Source organism: Bos indicus, chromosome 10 (genome assembly GCF_029378745.1).
Source record: "Bos indicus isolate NIAB-ARS_2022 breed Sahiwal x Tharparkar chromosome 10, NIAB-ARS_B.indTharparkar_mat_pri_1.0, whole genome shotgun sequence".
Classification (NCBI taxonomy): Eukaryota; Metazoa; Chordata; class Mammalia; order Artiodactyla; family Bovidae; genus Bos; species Bos indicus.
Window position 1 is genome coordinate 47,211,781 of NC_091769.1, and position 20,611 is coordinate 47,232,391.

Consider the following 20,611-nt stretch of genomic DNA (forward strand, 5'->3'; position numbering starts at 1 on the left):
TGGATCTCCTTGCAGTCCAAGGGACTTGCAAGAGTCTTCTCCAGTACCACATTTCAAAAGCATCAATTGTTCGGTGCTCAGCTTTCTTCACAGTCCAACTTTCACATCCATACATGACCACTGGAAAAACCATAGCCTTGACTAGACGGACCTTTGTTGGCAAAGTAATGTCTCTGCTTTTCAATATGCTATCTAGGTTGGTCATAACTTTTCCCTCCAAGGAGTAAGCATCTTTTAATTTCATGGCTGCAATCACCATCTGCAGTGGTTTTGGAGCCCCCCAAAAATAAAGTCTGACACTGTTTCCACTGTTTCCCCATTTCCCATGAAGTGATGCGACCAGATGACATGATCTTAGTTTTCTGAATGTTGAGCTTTAAGCCAACTTTTTCACTCTCCTCTTTTACTTTCATCTTCACTTTCTGCCATAGGGTGGTGCCATCTGCATAGCTGAGGTTATTGATATTTCTCCCAGCAATCTTGATTCCAGCTTGTGCTTCTTCCAGTCCAGCGTTTCTCATGATGTACTCTGCATATAAGTTAAATAAGCAGGGTGACAGTATACAGCCTTGATGTACTCCAGTACATCTTAGCTTAGCCAGTATCAAAGGCTGCACCACAGCTTCTGCACACAGTTCAGCAACCCCAAACCTTGCAGTGTGGTAACGTGAGCCACTGGGATGGAAGGAGCAGCTAGGGAAGCGAGAGTCCCATGGGTCTCAAAGGCTGCATCTACCTCATCAGAGCCTGAGTGACTTTGGGGGAGAATGGATCCATGTATATACATGGCTGAGTCCCCTCACTGTCCACTGGAAACTACCACAACATTGTTAATTGTTTATACCCCAACACAAAATAAAAAGTTAAAAAAAAGAACCTTGAGTGACTGCTCACCCCAAAGCTCACCTCTCCAGAAGTTGGCTGCACAGCTTTCAGCAAATCTGACACAGCCCCGGCGAGGGTCCTCGCGGCTCTGAGCAAGTCCTCCCCACTGCCCACCTCGTCATCCATGAGGGCTGCTAGCAGCTTCACGCCCTTGGACATCTCCGTCAGGTTGGAAGAAATGGTGGTGATGGCGCATCCCACGGCAGTGTAGTCGGTGTCCGCAGGATCACCTGGGACAGAGAAGGATTGACACCATCAGAGAAGGGCAGTGAAGGCTGCAGAGAGCCCAGGGTAACACGAGACAGGGGGTGACACTGGCAGCAGACCCCCACCCGCTTGCGACATCCTGCAAGAGTCAGGCATCTCGTCTCCCCATCTCCAAGGCTGCTCTTCATGAGGTCCTTTCACCCTGAGGTCTCACACTTTAAGATTCTGAGTGTGAACACCTTTAAAACTAGCATCTCACAGTCCTTTTCAGAAGGCCTCTCCAAGGTCAGCAGCTTGGAGAGGTCAACTCTGTCCCTGAAATACTGCAAGGCTGCTTGGTGATGCCAAGATCGTCCCTGGCTCTCACTTGACCATGCGAGGCTGAGAGCCATGCAATCCAGAGAAGACCACAGTTAGACAAGACGGAGGAAGGCACCCGTGACGGCTAGTCATACAAAACCATTTTGAGACTGTAAGCTCTCAGAAGGCAGAAACTGGCCTCAATAAACTTTGAAGTATGTCCAGCAGCTTGATGGACAATGAGCTGAGTAAGTGCTTTTCACTGAGGGTGCATGATATAGTCACATAGGCAAGAGAGGGTCCCCGCCTTTCTCCTGGGTCAGGTGGAGAAAATGCTTGAAGCATTGTGAGGGCCTAAAAATAGGCTCTTCTCTCAGAATAGGAAAAATCTGTTGCTTCAATCAAAGACTAAGAACTTCTCTTTTTTTTTTTTTTTTTTTTGAACAAAACCACAATACACCACAAATCCCTCAAGGACTCACCGGCTGTGAGGTTAACAACTGACGCGGTTCCAGCTGTGATGGCATCGACTTGAGAGTGGATTTCGTGTTTGGATTCATCCACTTTATTCTGAACCCACACCCTGGACGCCTGCAAAACCAGATAACTGCATGACACAATCGCTGCGCAGGGTTACCCAGGAAACCAGAGAAGCCGTGCCATAAAATGAGACCAGCATTCTGACCACACTCCTCTCACTGGGCCGGCACCTGTGAGGCCCTTACGTCATCTTTAACAATGTCCTTAACAGGTCTCTTGCTCATTCATTCATGCCACATGGAATGAAAATTCTCAATGCTTCTTACTCGGGCTACCTTTTATTTAAGATTTTGGAGACAAAACTCTCTATGGTTTTACATAGGTAAATCCAGTTAAAAAAATGGAGATAATTAGTATCTTATAATAATACTGCCCAGTGGCACCAACGTGCATGCTCAGTCATGTCTGACTCCTTCTGACCCCATGGGCTATAGCCTTCCAGGCTCCACTGTCCATGGGATTTCACAGGCAAGAAAACTCGAGTGGGTTGCCACTTCCTACTCAATGGGATCCTTCCAACTCAGGGATTGAACTGCATCTCCTGTGTCTACTGCAGTGGCGGGCAGATTTATTACCACCGAGTCACCTGGGAAACCCACTGGCAGCAACTGTTGCTAATTTTCAACTTCATTTTTTTAGAGAATGGAGTAAGAATCAGGGTATTTTAGCTGAGAGTCTTCTCTCAGTGTAGCAACTGTCTTTTATGACATGAATATCATGCTGATGTGCACCTTTACTGGCAGGATTTTGAGGGGTGGTCTTCAGGACTCCTGCTCTGGATCCATAATATGTCATATGACATTGAGCAAACTTCACTCAGTTCCTGTGCCTAAATTTCTTCTACTGTAAAAACTCAGTGGTCTTTTGAAACCTTTCTAGTTCTTATACTGTATGCTCATGTGACTCTTAGCAAATTCTGCTTTTGGCCATTTCTGGTCTTAGCCAATGAGTGCTTATACTGGCAATGGTGATCCCATGGTAATAGATGGTTCTGGTCTCCTTCCCCAAATAGTCCCCAAATATTAATCTTGGTTCAGAGTATGTCTAGCACTAAAATATTTTATATATTAATTCTTCAAAAGTTGGTGAAGCAAGAATATTAAGTCCAGATATTTAAAAACTCCCTCTCCCAACTATGCTGGATATGGGAGGCTGCCATATGTATTTTTAGTCTCAAGTTCCTGAAAGCAAAATACTTAATAACTTCAGAGACTTGAGACAAACAGCTTTGAGGATGCTGCACCCTTCAGGTTTACAGGTACACAAATGAAAAACACATTGAGCAGAGAGAACTTGGAGGCAGCTGTCCTGACTGGATGAGACGAGGCTACAAACTGTGTCTTGGTTCTGCCCCTGTGATGTCCAGGCAGTACTACAGCCATGGTTTCCAACCCTGGCTGCATATGAGAATCATAAAGAGATAAAACACCATGGAAACCCAGGCCCCACCTCCAGCAACACTGATCTGCTTGGTCTGACCTGGGCCCTAGGCTTTGTCCTTTAAGCCTTTCAGGTGATTCTAATGTGCAAAGCGGGACAGAGAATGACAATGGTAGCCGGTGCTTGGCAAACTTCCCTGTGTACACAAAACAGCTGGGAACTAAAACATAGATTCTGATTCAGAAGGGCGGAGGCAGGCCTAAGATTCTGTACCTCTCAAAAGATCCTAGGTGCTGCCAAGGCTGCTGGCCTGGGGATCACAATTTAAACAGCAAGGGACTAGATGATTTCATGCAATGGCAGCTATGGGAAGGCAGTTAAACGCCCTGCCTCACTGAAAAGTTCAGTAGTACGAACCCAGCAGTTCACAAAGCATGGTTCCCAGACAAGCAGTAGCACCTGAGAACTTGCTGGAAATGCAAATTCTCCAGCCTCACCCCAGACCAACTGAGTCAGAAAAAATGGGGGAGGGGCCCATTTTTAGCCTCTGGATGACTCTGAGGTTTGCTTGAGTGTGAGAACCACCGGGATTAACAACAAATCCAGCTAATACTCACTGGGCTCACACTGTGTTAGGTGCGGGGCTAAGAACTTTGTGAAGTGAAAGTGAAAGGTGCTCAGTCGACTCTTTGTGACGCCATGGACTATACAGTGAGAACAGTATAGAGAACAGTACAGAGACTATACAGTCCATGGAATTCTCCAGGCCAGAAAACTGGAGTGAGCAGCTGTTCCCTTCTCCAGGGGATCTTTCCAACCCAGGGATCGAATCCAGGTCTCCCACATTGCAGGCAGATTCTTTACCAGCTGAGCCACAAGGGAAGCCCACACACAAGGGAAGAACTTTTTTTTCATGATTGTGTTGTCAACCCTCACAACAGCCCTTCTCAGGGATAACAAAGTGGACCTTAGAGAAAGTTGCCCAGAAGACATAGCCACTGAGCTGTAGGCCTGGAATGTGGGCCCCACTTGAGTCTAAGTTCTTAGCCTAAAGGGGTACTGCCAATAGCCCGTAGCATTTTATGATTCTTTCTTCCTGTGCTAAGTGCTAAATTGCTTCAGTCATGTCCAACTCTTTGTGACCCTATGGACTATAGCCCTCCAGGCACCTCAGTCCATGGGAATCTCTAGGCAAGAATACTGGAGTGGGGATCTTCCCAACCCAGGGATCAAATCAGTATCTTTTATGTCTCCTGCATTGCAGGTGGGTTCTTTACCACTAGTACCCTCTTCCTTGGGTGCAGCTTAAAGACAGGGACTCCATCTCTTAAAAAAAATATGGATTGGCACCTCACCCAGCTGGAGACAGAGATTCACCTCACTGAATCTAGCCAGAGTACAGAATCCCATTTTCTGTGAGGGCAGAGACATTAAATAAAAATGCTGAACTTCCCTGGTGGTCTAGTGGCTGACTCCATGCTCCCAAGGCTGGGGGCCTGGGTTCAATCTTGGTCAGGGAAACAGATCCCACAGGCCACAACTAAAGATCCCATGTGCTGCAATTAAGACTGGCACAGCCAAATAAATAAATATTTAAAAAAAGAAAATATTCTTTAAAAAAAGTGCTGAATGACCCTCACCATATCCTGGCCGAGAGGTGGCAGGGAGTCGAGCTCGCTGAGGTCATCCTGGGCCTGCTGGACAGCGTGCATGCTCGTGTTGATGGTCCCCATGAGGGCCTGCTGGGCTGAGGTCTGCAAAGGTAGGTAACACAGGGATCACACCATGCTCCTGGCCTGGCAACAGAGCCTCTATGTAAGCAAGGAAATTGGATCTGGGATCAAGACACAGCGGTCCAGAGTACCTCTCAACAAACTGCCTGAACCACCTCCTATTTCAACTGGGGCTGGAAATAGGTATTGTGACACATGAATAGAATACTAAATAGGGGTGTTTGCAATAGAGTGATTATAATCAGCAGAGTGTAGAGAGTGTAATTAGCTGACAAGAAGGCTCAGAAAGAGTCCCCCGCTGGGAGCTCAGGGGCCCCAACCCTTGAGTATTCAGAACAGAAGTTCCCCTGCACAGGAATCATGTGGGTGTTAGATTTGAATTCTTGGTAAGTAAATAAAGATTTCACCCAAACCTACAATACAGTCAACATGCTTCTTCAGTCAAATCACTTCTGGGCTTTCAGGCTCTTCTGCTTTCAAAAAGTTCTTGTCCCAAAGCATGAGATTCCAGAGAGACTCAGGCAGAGGAGCACAGTGTAAGAAACCAATGATGTGCTCGGGGGGTGTGTGGAGTGGAACGGACTTGGACTAGTTCTGAGCCTCTCTGAGGGGTACTGGGCTGATGAGCAAGTTCGCGAGCAGGATCCTAGCCCTCACTCACAAACCACGTGGAGAGGCCACTGGCTCTTGTCCAGCCCTTGAGGACACCTGTAGTCCTAGACAGAGCACTGCCAGAGCCACCCATTTAAAAGAAAACACACTGGGAATTGGGCATTTGGGACTGCAGAGCTGAAGAGCCAGGGTGCAGATAGGAAGTAGCAAGCGTGGGGATAACACACACAACCCATCACCAGGCTGGTATCGCTCCCTGGACACCAGGGCAGCCTAGTGATGCACAGGGCAGGGCCCCCGGGAGCCTCACCAGCGGGGGCATGTGACCGCGGTGCATCTGCCCAACCATGACCTGCTGCTGTGGGGAGGGCATGCTGCCAACATTGAAGGTCTCAGGCCCGCTGGAGCCAGAGCGCATTACCGCTGGCAGGGCCACCGAACCATGTTCCACCTTCCCGGTGCGATTGAACTGCTGCTGCGGGATGGTGGACCTGCGGGGAACAGAAGCTTTGGTCACTGCGAGGTGGCCGCTCACATGGAGTGTCAATGCGCCTGATACCACAGGTGTTAGCAGTGTTCATGCTGCATGCTATGACAACCAGTTTAAAAGAGGCAAATATAGACAGGATCATGAATGAGGTAACAGCACTCAAATGCTCAGCAAAACCCTGAGATGAATGAATCCTTTGATATAATCAGTACTGTAATTAATTACTGGCTTTATGCTATTAGCTGTTCAGAAAGACACAGAAAGCAATGACGTTCTAGGCCTAAGTGAATGTTCTGGATACAGTGATGTAGTATTTGGTAAATTCTACCTGAAATAGCATTCATTCAACACAAATCTACTGCATGCCAGGTTCTATTCTAAGCCCTGGGGACAGAGATCAGTAATCCTTAGTTTGAAGGAAGAAATGTGGAAATGAACTTCACATCTCCCTCAGCTTAGCTCTCCTTTCCCAGGTGGAAAGCCACTGACCACAGAGGATGTTTCAACACCTGTGGAGCCTTGATGACTGGCTGACCTTGGTACCTCGTCCAAATGATGTCAACTTAAGTCTGGGAAGACTCCCAGAGCATCTAGTAAAAAAAAATTTCAAGTTTTTACCTCTTGATATTTTCCTGGAATGAGAGGTGAGTGCCAAGGACTTTGAGCACATGAGGGTAAGACTCTGATAACCCAGAGGACAAACCCACAGGGAATATGGGAGAGTCTGTGTTGCGGGGTGGGGAGGGAGTGGGGCAGGGTTGGTGAGTAGCTGTGTTAAGGCATAGGAGCCTCTGTCCCAGGATTCTGGAACCATCACAGTGTACTTCCTGTTGCCCAGGGCAAAGGTTGTGAGTCAAGTTAGGGTACCAATCGACAGGTATCCATGGAGGGACATTAGCATCTGCAGAGGAACTGGCACTAGAGAGGGTGTATCTAAGGCTCCTCTCAGAGCTCAGCTACATTCCAAGATCTCAGCCAATGTCTAATTCAGGGAGAAGTGAAAGATCTCGTGATGAGGATCTCCCTGGACTGTGATGCCCTCTGCAGTGGGGAGGGGCTGCAGTGGTGCCAGGCAGGGGAGGGTCCCAGCACTCAGGGCACAGACACTTACTGAGCTTCTCCTAGGAGAAGTTCAAGTGCAGTGGAATCCTGTGAAGCGCACAGTTGACCCTATTAGGAAGCACTAGCTTACTAACATTCATCTGATGGTCATTAATAACTCCAAGAAATCAAGTCTTTTGCCAGAGGGTACCAAACAGCACTTGAAATGCAGTACATCAAATTTGGCTCCAAGTTGTATACTTGCTGCTACTGCTGCTAAGTCACTTCAGTCGTGTCTGACTCTGTGCGACCCCAGAGACGGCAGCCCACCAGGCTCCCCCATCCCTGGGATTCTCCAGGCAAGAACACTGGAGTGGGTTGCCATTTCCTTCTCCAATGCATGAAAGTGAAAAGTGAAAGTGAAGTTGCTCAGTTGTGTCTGACTCTTAGCAACCCCATGGACTGCAGCCTACCAGGCTCCTCTATCCATGGGATTTTCCAGGCAAAAGTACTGGAGTGGGGTGCCATTGCCTTCTCCAAAGTTGTATACTAATAGGGGACAAATAGAGAAACACTTTCAAGGGGATTACGATGCAAACTGTGAGAAAGTGGTACACAGCAGCCAAGGTGGAGAAACAGTGACTACAATTGGGCAAGTTCAAGATGCTGCCCTAGGACAGCGCCCTAGAGGAGATGTCGCAGACCTGAATCCGAGTCCTGGCTCGGCCCCAGGTGTACATCTCAACTGACCTCCAGGAGCTTCAGATTCCTCATCCACGGTCTGAGGATGACAAGATCTAGCCTACCTCTGCCATGGGGGATGTTGCTGGGATCAAGTAAGACAGCAAGATGGACACACACAGTATAGACCAGAAAAACTGTCACTACAATGCTCCATGAACATCAAGGGGGTGGGTGAACAGGCTTCTCAACAGGTCTTGCCTATTCCTAAATTTTAATAAATCTCAGTTTCCTCATTCACAAAACGGGGCTAAATTGAGACTGCTCTAAATTTAAAATAATGATAAAAATAGCAAATATGTATTACAATCAAGAGATTGCTTAATGTGCTTTATTTGTTTTATAAGCATTATTAAGAACTCAAGCATCGAAATCAACTTATGAGGTAGTACTATCAATCATTATTCATGAAGGAGACAGAGAAAACTCATAACGCCCCCAGGGCCACACATTGAAAAACAGACCCCAGATTGAAACCTAGTAACTCTGGCTCCAGAGTCCCTGTTTTTACCATTTCCTTTTGCTACCTCATGACATGTGTATCAAGCACAGCAGTAACTAGCGTCTCATAAACAAAAATTCCCCTACTGGGTAGGTCCCTAGCCCAAAAGATACAGAACTGAACTCACTCTCCAGGCTTTGATGATAATGATGCAGTTTATGAGATTTAAATCAGAAATTCAAAGTGGGACATGAAGGCTTACCATGTCTAAAGATGGAATTAAGTACCACATGGTCTTCCGTGTCTCCCTGAAACCCCCAGCCGCCCTCACCCCAACAGGACACCCTCAACAGTGATGACAATGGTCTGGGGACCACACTTTGAGAAGCAAGACTCATCTGTCTCATCCATCATCCCTCCACGTGAAGGACTTCAGGCAACCGGCCCAGAGTTGGCCTAGGAAACCTGCCCATGCTGGGAGAAGGCAGTTATCCCTCATCTTAAATACACTTACTTTTTAGGGGAGACAGATTCTTCTAACATAGTTGACTCCTCATCGCCCTCCAGTCCAAATCTATCTTTACTTTGTTTCTGAGGTAAAACAAGACAAACATGAAAGTTAGCAGGTCTTGACACAAGATCCTTTTAAGGAGGCCTTTTAAAATGAGCCACATAAGCAGGTACGTTAAGGTTGATCCCAAATTCCTTGTATGGGATATTTAATAAGTGATAGGTGAATAAAATCAATAGTTATAATGAAAAAGAAATGTAATATTTAATATATATATATAGTGCCTTTTGTATATATTATTGCACAGACAATTTCATATAGTTAAAATTAAGACACTAATACTCTACTGCTGCTGCTGCTGCTGCTGCTAAGTCGCTTCAGTCGTGTCCGACTCTGTGCGACCCCATAGACAGCAGCCCACCAGGCTCCCCCATCCCTGGGATTCTCCAGGCAAGAACACTGGAGTGGGTTGCCATTGCCTTCTCCAATGCAGGAAAGTGAAAAGTGAAAGTGAAGTCGCTCAGTCGTGTCTGACTCTTAGCGACTCCATGGACTGCAGCCTACCAGGCTCCTCCATCCATGGGATTTTCCAGGCAAGAGTACTGGAGTGGGGTGCCATTGCCTTCTCCGAATACTCTACTAGAACTTGGCTATTTCAGTGGGTGGTATATTGAAACCTTAGGAAAGGTTATTTTATGTACCACTATGGCATATAACACCCTCCCCCTCATTAAAACTGGATGAGAGAGAAAGAAAAAAAATGAAAGTAAATCTTTAGGCCCTCAACCCAGTTTCTAGAGAGGAAAACATAACAACTACCTAGAGAGGAAGATGCTGAGGGGTGAGCTAGGCTCATTCATTAGCTAAATGATACACTTGCTCACTACCTGGCAGTCAATGACACAAATGTGAGCTGCAGCAAAATCAGAAATGGATACGCGGTCAAAGACTGCACACTCAAGCAATCTTAATGCTAAAGATTCCATTAGCGCATCAAGTACTTTACATGAGCTTTTTATTTTCCAGGTAGCTACACCATCTAAACTGAGACTTTTAAATAAAGAAGTGCTGTCTAATCTGCACAGTATGAAATACCTTTTTGAGGATGATGTCAATGTAGCCTGCAATCAGCTGGGATATTTGCTCTCCTTCAGTGGTCTGTACGGAGTAGTAGCTTTCCTGATACTCCCCAAAATCCTAGGGGGGGAAAACTCACGTTAGAAGAAATACAGTCACATCACCAGTTTCAAAGGTGAGGGGGTCCAATCTTGGAACAAGTTCTGGCATAGATTCACTGTTCTTGCTCATCTCCCCTAAATACAACACCCTAAAATGTATTCAACAAACAATGGTAGGGCTCTGAAACCTGGAAAGTTGTATTGACTGGTGACCTCAGTATTCGAGGCACCACAATCTGATGAGTTCTCGAGTTTTATTTTATATCCCACATTTCCAAGGCTGGGTGCTGGAGAGGCCTGAACTTGGAACCTCCAACAGGAAGGTTATGAAAGTCTGTTCTCTCTGGCCAAGGGACCAGGAGATGGGAAGCCCAACAAAGACCTAATTGGGAGCCTCAAGCAGCTTCACAACTGAGTTGCTCATGGGCGGCTGCAAAGCAGTGAAAGCCTGGCCATCCCAGGCCCTTCTCCACAACCCAGGCAGGCAGGTGGTCTGATCGCTCTGCAGCAGTGGCCACAGTGAAGCCCTGTGTCTCCCTCCCCTCCACTCACCTTCTGTGTTCCTAAGAAAGGTCACCTGTTAATAGTAGGTGGCCATAGGAATTACTTTATTCCCTCATAGACAGCACTAGCAGGCTTTGAGCAGGAACCCAGCAATGTCAGAAGAACAAGGCAGTCCAGAACATTGCCAGGGCTCAGAAAATAAATTTCCATTGCCAACTCAAGTCCACAGAAGTATGCCAGAACATTGGACTATACACCAGACCTAAACAAGGTGACTGTCTATGAAAACAGAGATATAAAGAAGATCCTGATATAAAATCCATAGCATCTACGATATAATTAAAAATCACTACGCATGTCAAGAACCAAGATGAATACAATGTAAGAAAAAAAAAAAGATAATCAACTGATGCCAATACTGAAATGAATCAGATGTTGGAATCATCTGGTAAGAATTTTTAAATTTTGAATCATAAAAAATGTTTCAACAATGACAAAATCTCCTGAAACAAATGAAAACAAGAGGCTTAACAAAGAAATTTAAGTCATAAAAAAGAACCAGACTGAAATTTGCAAATAAAAACATGCCATAATCGAAGTAAAAAACTCATGGGATAGATAAAATAGTACTGTGGAAATGACAAAGAACAGAACCAGTCAGCTCGAAAATAGACTGATAAAATTTAGTCAAGTGAAACAACAGAAAACAGGCAAAACAAAAGAGAGCTTCAGGGATCTGTAGGACAATTTAAAAAAGACCTAATATCCATATCATCAGAAACACAGAAGGAGAGTAGAGCCTCCTACTGTTGGACCAAAATATATACATACATTATATATATATATATATGTATATAAAGAAACAATGACTGAAAACTTATAAAAATTAGTGAATGACGTAAGCCTACAAATTCAAGAAACTAAGCAAACCCTACAACAGAATAAGCCTAAGAAATCCACACCAAGAACTTATGAAAACTGGAGAAAGACAATCTTCAAAACATTCATAGAAAAGCAGCATGTTACCTATAAATGAACACCAACACGATGCCAGAAAGTTTCTATGCTGAAACGGCAGAGGCCAGAGAGAAGTGGAATGACATTTTTCAAGTGCTAAAAGAACTGAGAATCTCAAATTCTGTATCTGGCAAAATTAATCTTCATGAATGAAGGGAAAATAAGAAGATTCTCCGTCAGCTAAAGGAAAACTAAAAAATTTGTTGCTAGCAGATTTACCTTTAAAGAATGGCTTAAGAAAAAAACTCTGAATACACAGAAAATGAAGACAAAAGAAAACTGGTAACTTTAGAAAGAGAAAGAGCAATGAGATGGATAAAAACAGAAGTAAATTATATCCTTCACCTTATGCATTTTCTTCAATCTTATTATGAGGATGAAGCAAAAGTAATACCATCTCATGTAGTGGTCAATGTATAATATATAGAAGAAATACTTAAGTAATTATACTCAAAAAGCATGGCAGGTAAGTAGACCTAAATGGAAGGAAGGTATGTTTTCTGAAGATTCCTCCCAAGTGGCAAGAGTCAATGCTCAAATTAGATAACTAACATTCCCACCAAGGCCCCTTCTTGATACCTTTTTTCTGATGCTCTGATGTAAGATCTTTCCTAGATGCAGATGTTTCAAGTGTTCATGAGAGCTGGAGAATGGCACCATTTAGGAATTCTGAAGAAACTGACAAATTTCAACACTTTCTGATTCTCTTATGGCTCAATACAACTACAAAATAATTGCACTACTGATTTTCATATATCAGTGTGGCTGGCTATAGTGAGGGCCACACGGTATACTCTGCTAAAAGCAGATACTGGGGTTGGGAGGGAGAATTCAGAAGTTTAAAGGTCTGGAACAAACACACATCCTCCCGACATTCAGTGTACTTCACTTTGGGCATTTTGTTATCATCGTCTCATTTGACTCTGGTAACTCTGAGAAACAGGTATTACTATTCCCATTTCACAACCAAGGACGTTAAAGCTCAGAGAGGAGAAGTAACTTGAGCAAAGGCATAGAACTGGGAAGGAAAGCTGATTTCGAACACTACCCCACAGTCTGTGCTACTCCCACTGTACAGCATGTCTCTTCATAGGCAGGCTGGGAAAACACAGCTTGGCAAGATGTCACAATTCTTAAGAGCTTATTTAGAAACTTCTAAAACTAGAGATGAGAAGCATCCCTATGGCCTCACAGCATCATCAAATTGTTTTTTAGGCTATACTGGGGATGGCATCAGAACCACAGAAGACCAAGAATCATCCTTGACTGGCTCTTTCTAATTAAGGAACTCAGACCGCCTTAGAGGACCGACCAGAGATAAAGAGGTGGCTAAGGAGACCCAGCGCTCAACATCTCCCTCACTTCTAGACCAGTGAGTACCCCCACTCCCTGCCCTAGGGACTCCCACCATCTGTCCCTCTCCAAGGCCAGGGAAGCCCAGTGGGCTTATCTTGTTTCCCCTGCCCCATGGTATCACCCAGAATATGCTAGCCCACTCATTGCTTCAGCCAGTCCCTACCAGTGTGAAGCTCTTGGGTGAGGCTGCCCAGCGCTTGACCGTGGTCAGTGGCCACTCCTGCAACACTTCCTTGGTCTTTTCATCCACACGCATCACTGAGTCTTTGGTGATCCCCAGCAGGCGAGGCACCAGCTTGTTCTTCCCTTTCATCTTTTCCTGAAACAGGAGGTACAAAGAATCAGTGCTCTTCCTCTGAATACATCTGATTTTTCCAAGTCATCAGTGATTTTGTGATTTTTTACCTGCGGTCAACTTACATCACTGTTTCAAAATAGGCGGGGCTGTTGGAAAATCAAGAGTTTTTTAAAGACTAGATAAATGACTCGTAAATTAAAGGGATGGAAGCTAAAACAGAGCTATCAGAAGACTGGAAGGATCCACAGAAATTGGAAAGATCCACAAGTTTTCTCTGCAGAGAGATACTGTCCAGAAGGTCAGGCTGCTCCAAAAACAGAGATTGTGACAGAAAAAACATATCCAGAGAAAAAGAAGTTAAACTGAACTCCCAGTAGCCACCTCAGTGAGTAACACAAAAAGGTTAATATAGAATTTAAATATGGCACTTCAGCTATTTAGAATTAACTAAAATTGCCAGAGTAGTTATCTTCTCATTACTAAGCACAGATTTTTTTTTTAAATATTCCCTGAAATATATTTCCATCTGGAGGCTTGGGTTTTGTTATTTTTAATGTGTATCTATGGACTCAAAATATTTTGATTGGTTTTAATAAGTTTTTAAAGAAATAGTTATCATACCTATTAAAATAATTTTTTAAAATAATAATTCCTATCTCATTTCATGCAAAGATGAGCACAATAAAGGACAGAAATGGTATGGATCTAACAGAAGCAGAAGATATTAAGAAGAGGTGGCAAGAATACACAGAAGAACTGTACAAAAAAGATCATCATGAGCTAGATAAACATGATGGTGTGATCACTCACCTAAAGCCAGATATCCTGGAATGCATAGTCAAGTGGGCCTTAGGAAGCATTACTATGAACAAAGCCAGTGGAGGTGATAGAATTCCAGCTGAGCTATTTCAAATCCTAAAAGATGATGCTGTGAAAGTGTTACACTCAATATGCCAGCAAACCTGGAAAACTCAGCAGTGGTCACAGGATTGGAAAGCTCAGTTTTCATTCCAAACCCAAAGAAAGGCAATGCCAAAGAATGCTCAAACTAAAGCACAATTGCATTCATCTCACACGCTAGCAAAGTAATGCTCAAAATTCTCCAAGCCAGGCTTCAACAGTACCATGAACTTCCAGATGTTCAAGCTGGATTTAGAAAAGGCAGAGGAACCAGAGATCAAATTGCCAACATCTGCTGGATCATCGAAAAAGAGAGTTCCAGAAAAACATCTATTTCTGTTTTACTGACTATGCCAAAGCCTTTGACTGTGTGGATCACAACAAACTGTGGAAAATTCTGAAAGAGATGGGAATACCAGACCACCTGACCTGCCTTCTGAGAAATCACTGAGCAGGTCAAGAACCAGCGGTTAGAACTGGACGTGGAACAACAGACTGGTTCCAAAGAGGAAAAGGAGTACGTCAAGGCTGTATATTGTCACCCTGCTTATTTAACATATATAAAGTACATCATGCGAAATGCTGGGCTGGATGAAGCACAAGCTGGAATCAAGACTGCCAGGAGAAATATCAGTAACCTCAGATACGCAGACGACACCATTATGGCAGAAAGTAAAGAAGAACTAAAGAGCCTCTTGATGAAAGTGAAAGAGAAGAGAAAAAGTTGGCTTAAAACTCAACATTCAGAAAACTAAGATCATGGCATCTGGTCCCATCACTTCATGGCAAATAGATGGGGAAACAATGGAAACAGTGACAGACTTTATTTTGGGGGGCTCCAAAATCACTGCAGATGGTGACTGCAGACATGAAATTAAAAGATGCTTGCTCCTTGGAAGAAAAGCTATGACCAACCTAGATAGCATATTAAAAAGCAGAGACATTACTTTGCCAACAAAGGTTCGTCTACTCAAAGCTATGGTTTTTGCAGTAGTCATGTGTGGATGTGAGAGCTGGACTATAAAGAAAGCTGAGCACCGACGAATTGGTGCTTTTGAACTGTGGTGTTGGAGGAGACTCTTGAGAGTCCCTTGAACAGCAAGGAGATCCAAGCAGTCCATCCCACAGGAAATCAGTCCTGAAAATTCATTGGAAGAACTGATGCTGAAACTGAAACTCCAGTACTTTGGCCACGTGATGCGAAGAACTGACTCAGTGGAAAGGACCCTGATACTGGGAGAGATTGAAGGCGGGAGGAGAAGGGGACAACAGAGGATGAGATGGTTGGATGGCATCACTAATGCAATGGACATGAGTTTGAGTAGGCTCCGGGAGTTGATGAATGACAGGGAAGCCCAGCATGCTGTAGTCCATGGGGTCTCAAAGAGTCGGACACGACTGAGCAACTGAACTGAACTGACCTCATACTCATGATACAGCAAATTCAAGATAGGTTAATAATTTAGAAAGAATATATAGTTGGATATTTTTGTGATTCCAGCGGGGGATGGGGTGGGATGTGGAAATGTATAGCACAAATGCCAAATAAAGGAAAAGATTAAAAGCTTTAACTATAAAATAGATGGACTTTGATATATTTTTTTTGAAAAGAGAGAGAAATGAAAGAAAGAGACCTCACCATAAAAAATTAAAAGACAAATGACTGGTGAATAAATATTTACAACTAATAGGATGATAAAAAATTTCATATGCTTTATATGTCACAGGTTATCATAAATCAAACATATGTGGCAAAGAACATGATCAGAAAATGTTTAAAATTATAAAATAACTAGTTAATCAGCCATAAGAAGAAATTAGATAAATTTTCATGTATATATAATAGTTTATCTTTTATAAAATTAATGCTCAATTAAAGAAGGTATGAAAGAGGACCACTATTGATGGTGATTTAAAACAGCAAAACCTTTATGGAAGAAAATTTGTTAACCATTCAAAGCTTTAAAAATGTTCCCACTTTTAGTCCAATTTGCTTTTAGAAACTTATTAAAAAAGAAGTTACAAATGTGTATAAAGATAACAAAGCAAGAAGGCTTAGCTAGAGTTTTTCAGAGCAAAAAAATACAAATAACCCAAAATGTCAACTATAAGAGATTTGATAATTATGATATTCCAAACAGAAGACTACTCTACAATGGTGCATAATCATGCTCAGTCGTGTTCGACTCTTTGTAACCCCATGGACAGTAGCCCTCCAGGATCTTCCCTCCACGAAATTCTCCTGACAAAAAATACTGGAATGGGTTGCAATTTCCTCTGCCAGGGGATCTTCCTGACCTAGGCATTGAACCTGTGTCTCCTGCCTCGGCAGGTGTATTCTTTACCACTGAGCCACCTGGGAATCCCTACTCTACAACTATTACAAATCATAGTACAGAAAAACAACTGGATTCATGATAATAAATTATTCACATTAAAAGAGTTTGTACAGCATGATCCTATGAAATAAAATTTTAAACATTTTTTTTTTAAGAAAACTCACTGCATGAGGAAATGGTAGCAATGATCATCTCACATGATTTGTATTATTGTCCTGTGCTTTTCCTTACTCCAAAAATTTAACTTAAAACACATTTCTAGTGGTCAGGAAAAAACAAACTTTTCAAGATTATTTGCAAAAATCTAGCAATTCCCACAGCACCACTACAAAAGCAATATGCAGACAAATTAGCACAAAGTGTACAAGTATACATGGATGTGTATGCAAGGACAGGTACTTAAACCAGTAGTGTGACCGATGCTTAATAAATATTATCATTAATTTTCAGAGCCTCCCTCAAATGTTGCCATCATCAGCACCATCAACTTCCCCACCTTGAAATGAAGGGGCCAGCAATGATAATAAGTGATAAAGCCAGGATTAGAACACAGGTCTGAGTACAAAAACATCTCTGACTTTAAAAGAGACTGTCTACCAGTTTACTACTTCTGAGAGAAACAATTAGAGAAAATGCAAAAATACCCCTCCCAGTTTCTGTGGGCGGTTCACAAAGCATCAGACAGGGAAGGTCACGGCACACCTCCAGCTTCCTCCCAAGAGGAGGAGATAAAGGCAGTAGGAATCTGAGTGGGTGTCTGAGAAGGGGAATATAGCACTGTAAGAACCTCTGAGTCCTTAGGGAAAACTCAGGGACGAGTCAGATCCTTTGTAGAGAGGCTAGTTCCACCAGGGGTGAAATCAGTGCAGGGTGGACCATGCCAGGCAGCATCACTTGGCTTCAGGAGCCACTGGTTTAGTCATACAGGGTTGGCACCAGCCCAGCTGCCGGGCCTAGGAAGGAGATCAGAAATAAAATATGGTTTGCAGCTGTTGCCTTCCTGCTCTCAAATCTGCACCTCCCCAGTGAGGGGCTTTGGGGTGAGGCAACACAGGATCCTGATGGATTGCCCCGACTCCCGAGATCATTCTGGTCTGGGAGAGGAAACCACAGTGAACGAGCAAACAGCTTACAGTGGGCATTCCAGTACAAGTTCATAACTGGGGGTGGGGGAAGAGGGTATAAAAGAAACTCAGAAAACACTGTCACTCAGCAACAGGGACCACCATCAAGGGACACAATTATTTTTGAGTCTACCCGCAAAATGCAGAGCAGCTGGGGAAAGTTAAAACAGCAAGGGGCTTGGCTCTGTGCTAGTGATACAAGGGCTCCCCCAAGAGAGGATCTGCCTTAGAACCTTAGTGGCAGACCTACATAATAGGAGAAGGTCCAGAGTCAATAAGGTTCCCCCTTCCTCCCTAAATCTAGAATCTCAGTCCACCCCACACGTCTCCTCTCCAGTTTTCCAACTACAGACACCAGTATCCTTTTATCTCTGGGAGAAGACAGCAGGCTAGGCAGGATCCAGTGAAGACCCAACTCTTTTGTGCACAGACACATGTAGACTCTGGTTGCGATTCTGTGAGCTACCTAGCAACTTCTATCTTGAGGCAATCCTCATCAGGTTGGTTTTGTTCTGAGGTGTCGAGCTTGCGTAACTTAAAGGCAGGAGAAGGTATGTATTCTACCAAGGAGAGGTAGGATCCACTAATAACCCCAGCCTTTCTTCATTCAGGGGCTTCCCAAGTGGTGTGGAGGGAAAGAAGTGGCTTGCACTGCAGGAGCCGGGGGTTTAATCCCTGGGTCAGGAAGACTTCCTGGAGAAGGAAATGACAACCCGCTCCAGTGTTCTTGCCTGGAGAATCCCATGGACAGAGGAGCCTGGCAGGCTACAGTCCAGAGTGTTGCAGAGAGTCAGACGGGACTGAGAATGCACATGATCCTCTTCCAAGCACCTCTTAGCCGTTACTGAGGATTCAGTCCTGGCAGCTGGCTGTGATTAAGTCTGCTTAGCCTTGGGCTCTTCTTGCAGGTGTGTGTACTGGCTGATTCTTACATCACCTGTGCCTTACATCAGGTTCAGACTGGGGTGGAGGGATGCCAGTGGGCTAAGCTGTGGGCATGCTTTGGCTCTAAGCCCGACTCCAACGTGGCCTAAGTCCGTGAGCCTGCTGTGCTCACCAGAGTTCTACAGTGGCTTCCTGCCAAAGTGCTGCCTTGGTGCTTTGCTGTGTCATCAGTATGCTTTTCTTTTTTAATCTTTTAGGCACATGGCAGAGAGGGATGCTCAAAAGCAAAATGGTGTTAAAGACTCTGTTCATTAGCGGTTTCTCTCCCTAAAAACAACTGGCAATTCATTTTGATTTAATTCATGATTCTGAGTTGCTTTGAATGCCTTCTGTGATGCTTTTATAGTTCAGAGAGAAAAGGGTCAGCTCCCCAGGTTTCTCACCTCAAAGCTCTGGTTGTGGTTGCAAGGAAAGTTAAAGGCAAATTTATAAATCGGAAGGTTTACACAAAGATTTCTTGCAAAGAAACAAGATCTTTTGCAAGTCATGGGAAATGCCTTACTGTTCCTTATGGGGTTTTGAAAAACTTATCAAGATAAACTGCAAAAGATTTCAATGAAAGAGGAAGACTGCAGATGCTTACAGGTCCCATCTATTGAAATCATTTGTACAAGCGTCTCCTTTTCTATATTATTTCCTTTAAACCTCATAAAAAGTCAACGTCCTAGGTTAATAAACCGAAGTTCAGAAATGAAAGTAAAGTAACTTATGGAAGGTCAAACTATGTGCAAAGCCAGAATTTGAAACCCAGGTCTTCTTTCAGAGTGTATGTTCTTAGCCACTGAGAACACTGTCACGTAACAGGCTCATGAGAGTTATCCTCCCTACTGGGGCCAGCAAACCATGACAGGTACTAAAGCCAGTTTTCTGCCCCATCACCCCCCGATTTTTTTGGCCTTAGAGCTAAGAGTAAATTTTCTATTTCTACAGAGTTGAAAGAGATTCAAAAGAGCAATAATACTTCATGAAAAGTGAAAACATTATATTTCATAGTCCATAAATAAAACTTTACAAGAACATAACCAAGCTCATTTATTTACATATTGCCTACTGCTTCTGGGCTACAAGCACAGAGAGGAGAAGCACAGCCAGCAAGGTCGAAGACATTGACTATCTGGCCCTTTATTAAAAAAGGTTTCTAGCCCCTGCTCTGTATCATGATTCTAAAAGCCAATTAAAAGTTGGAGGACTCAGGGGCCAGGAATTAGGAAGCTGTAAGAAGGGCTAAGGAGTTGGCTAACCTAAAATTTACTAAATATCCCTATCTTCCAGCTACTATATTTATTTACATACATTATCTCACTTAATCTTCATTAGAGCTCTGTGATGACCTAGAGGGGTGGGATGGAGGGGATTTATGTTAATATTCAGCAAAAACTAATACACAATTTAAAGTAATTATTCTCCAATTAAAACAACAACAACAATAATAAATGGGGAAAAAAGACCTGTCAGATTCTTCATCTGAACCTGTCAATGCACTACTTAAAATGCAAAAGAATTATAATTCCCATTTTTCACATGAAGAAACTGAGGTTTAAGAAGGTTAAAGATGTCTCTCCAAGTCATGAGTTTCTGCTATTTCTCACAGAGACAATATTATATCAAGAATTCTAGGCCAATCTTCCCAGCTCCAACACCCAAGCACTTTCTATTATAACAAAGAAAATACAGCATGAAGTACAGCTGACCCTTGAGCCACATGGGTCTGAACTAGGTTAGTCTACTTCTTGTCAAAAGTTAATTCTATAGAACTACATGATCCATGTTTGTTGAATCTACAAATGGGGACAGAATATTCACCAATATAGAAGGAAATATGATGGAAGTATCTATAAACATATCAAACTTGTTCTCTCACAATATATATATATGATTGATCTGAAGGCTGTGTGGTATAATTGTGTTCAATATCAATATCTACATTTTATAAATTATAATTTCATTGAGTTTTTTAATTTAGAATTCCGAATAGCCTATTCAAGTAATGAATGAATCACTCACTTTTAACTTACTTCTTAAATTATGCCAATGAACTTCCTTCAAGATTTAATGGTATGTTCAAATT

At 43.4% G+C, this 20,611-nt stretch overlaps 1 protein-coding gene across 10 annotated transcripts in view; it reads right to left on the reverse strand.

Annotated features, from left to right (window-relative positions):
* TLN2 (talin 2) overlaps positions 1 to 20,611 on the reverse strand; it is a 504,733-nt gene that overhangs the window by 154,604 nt on the left and 329,518 nt on the right. For all 10 annotated transcript variants that reach the window (XM_019968737.2, XM_019968738.2, XM_019968739.2 and 7 more), the window contains 7 exons: positions 13,101 to 13,256; positions 9,978 to 10,079; positions 8,886 to 8,962; positions 5,968 to 6,148; positions 4,953 to 5,066; positions 1,875 to 1,983; positions 907 to 1,115 (listed from right to left, as the gene is read on the reverse strand). In XM_019968737.2, coding sequence (XP_019824296.2) covers positions 907 to 1,115; positions 1,875 to 1,983; positions 4,953 to 5,066; positions 5,968 to 6,148; positions 8,886 to 8,962; positions 9,978 to 10,079; positions 13,101 to 13,256 — 948 coding nt within the window. The remainder of the gene's footprint in view (positions 1 to 906; positions 1,116 to 1,874; positions 1,984 to 4,952; positions 5,067 to 5,967; positions 6,149 to 8,885; positions 8,963 to 9,977; positions 10,080 to 13,100; positions 13,257 to 20,611) is intronic.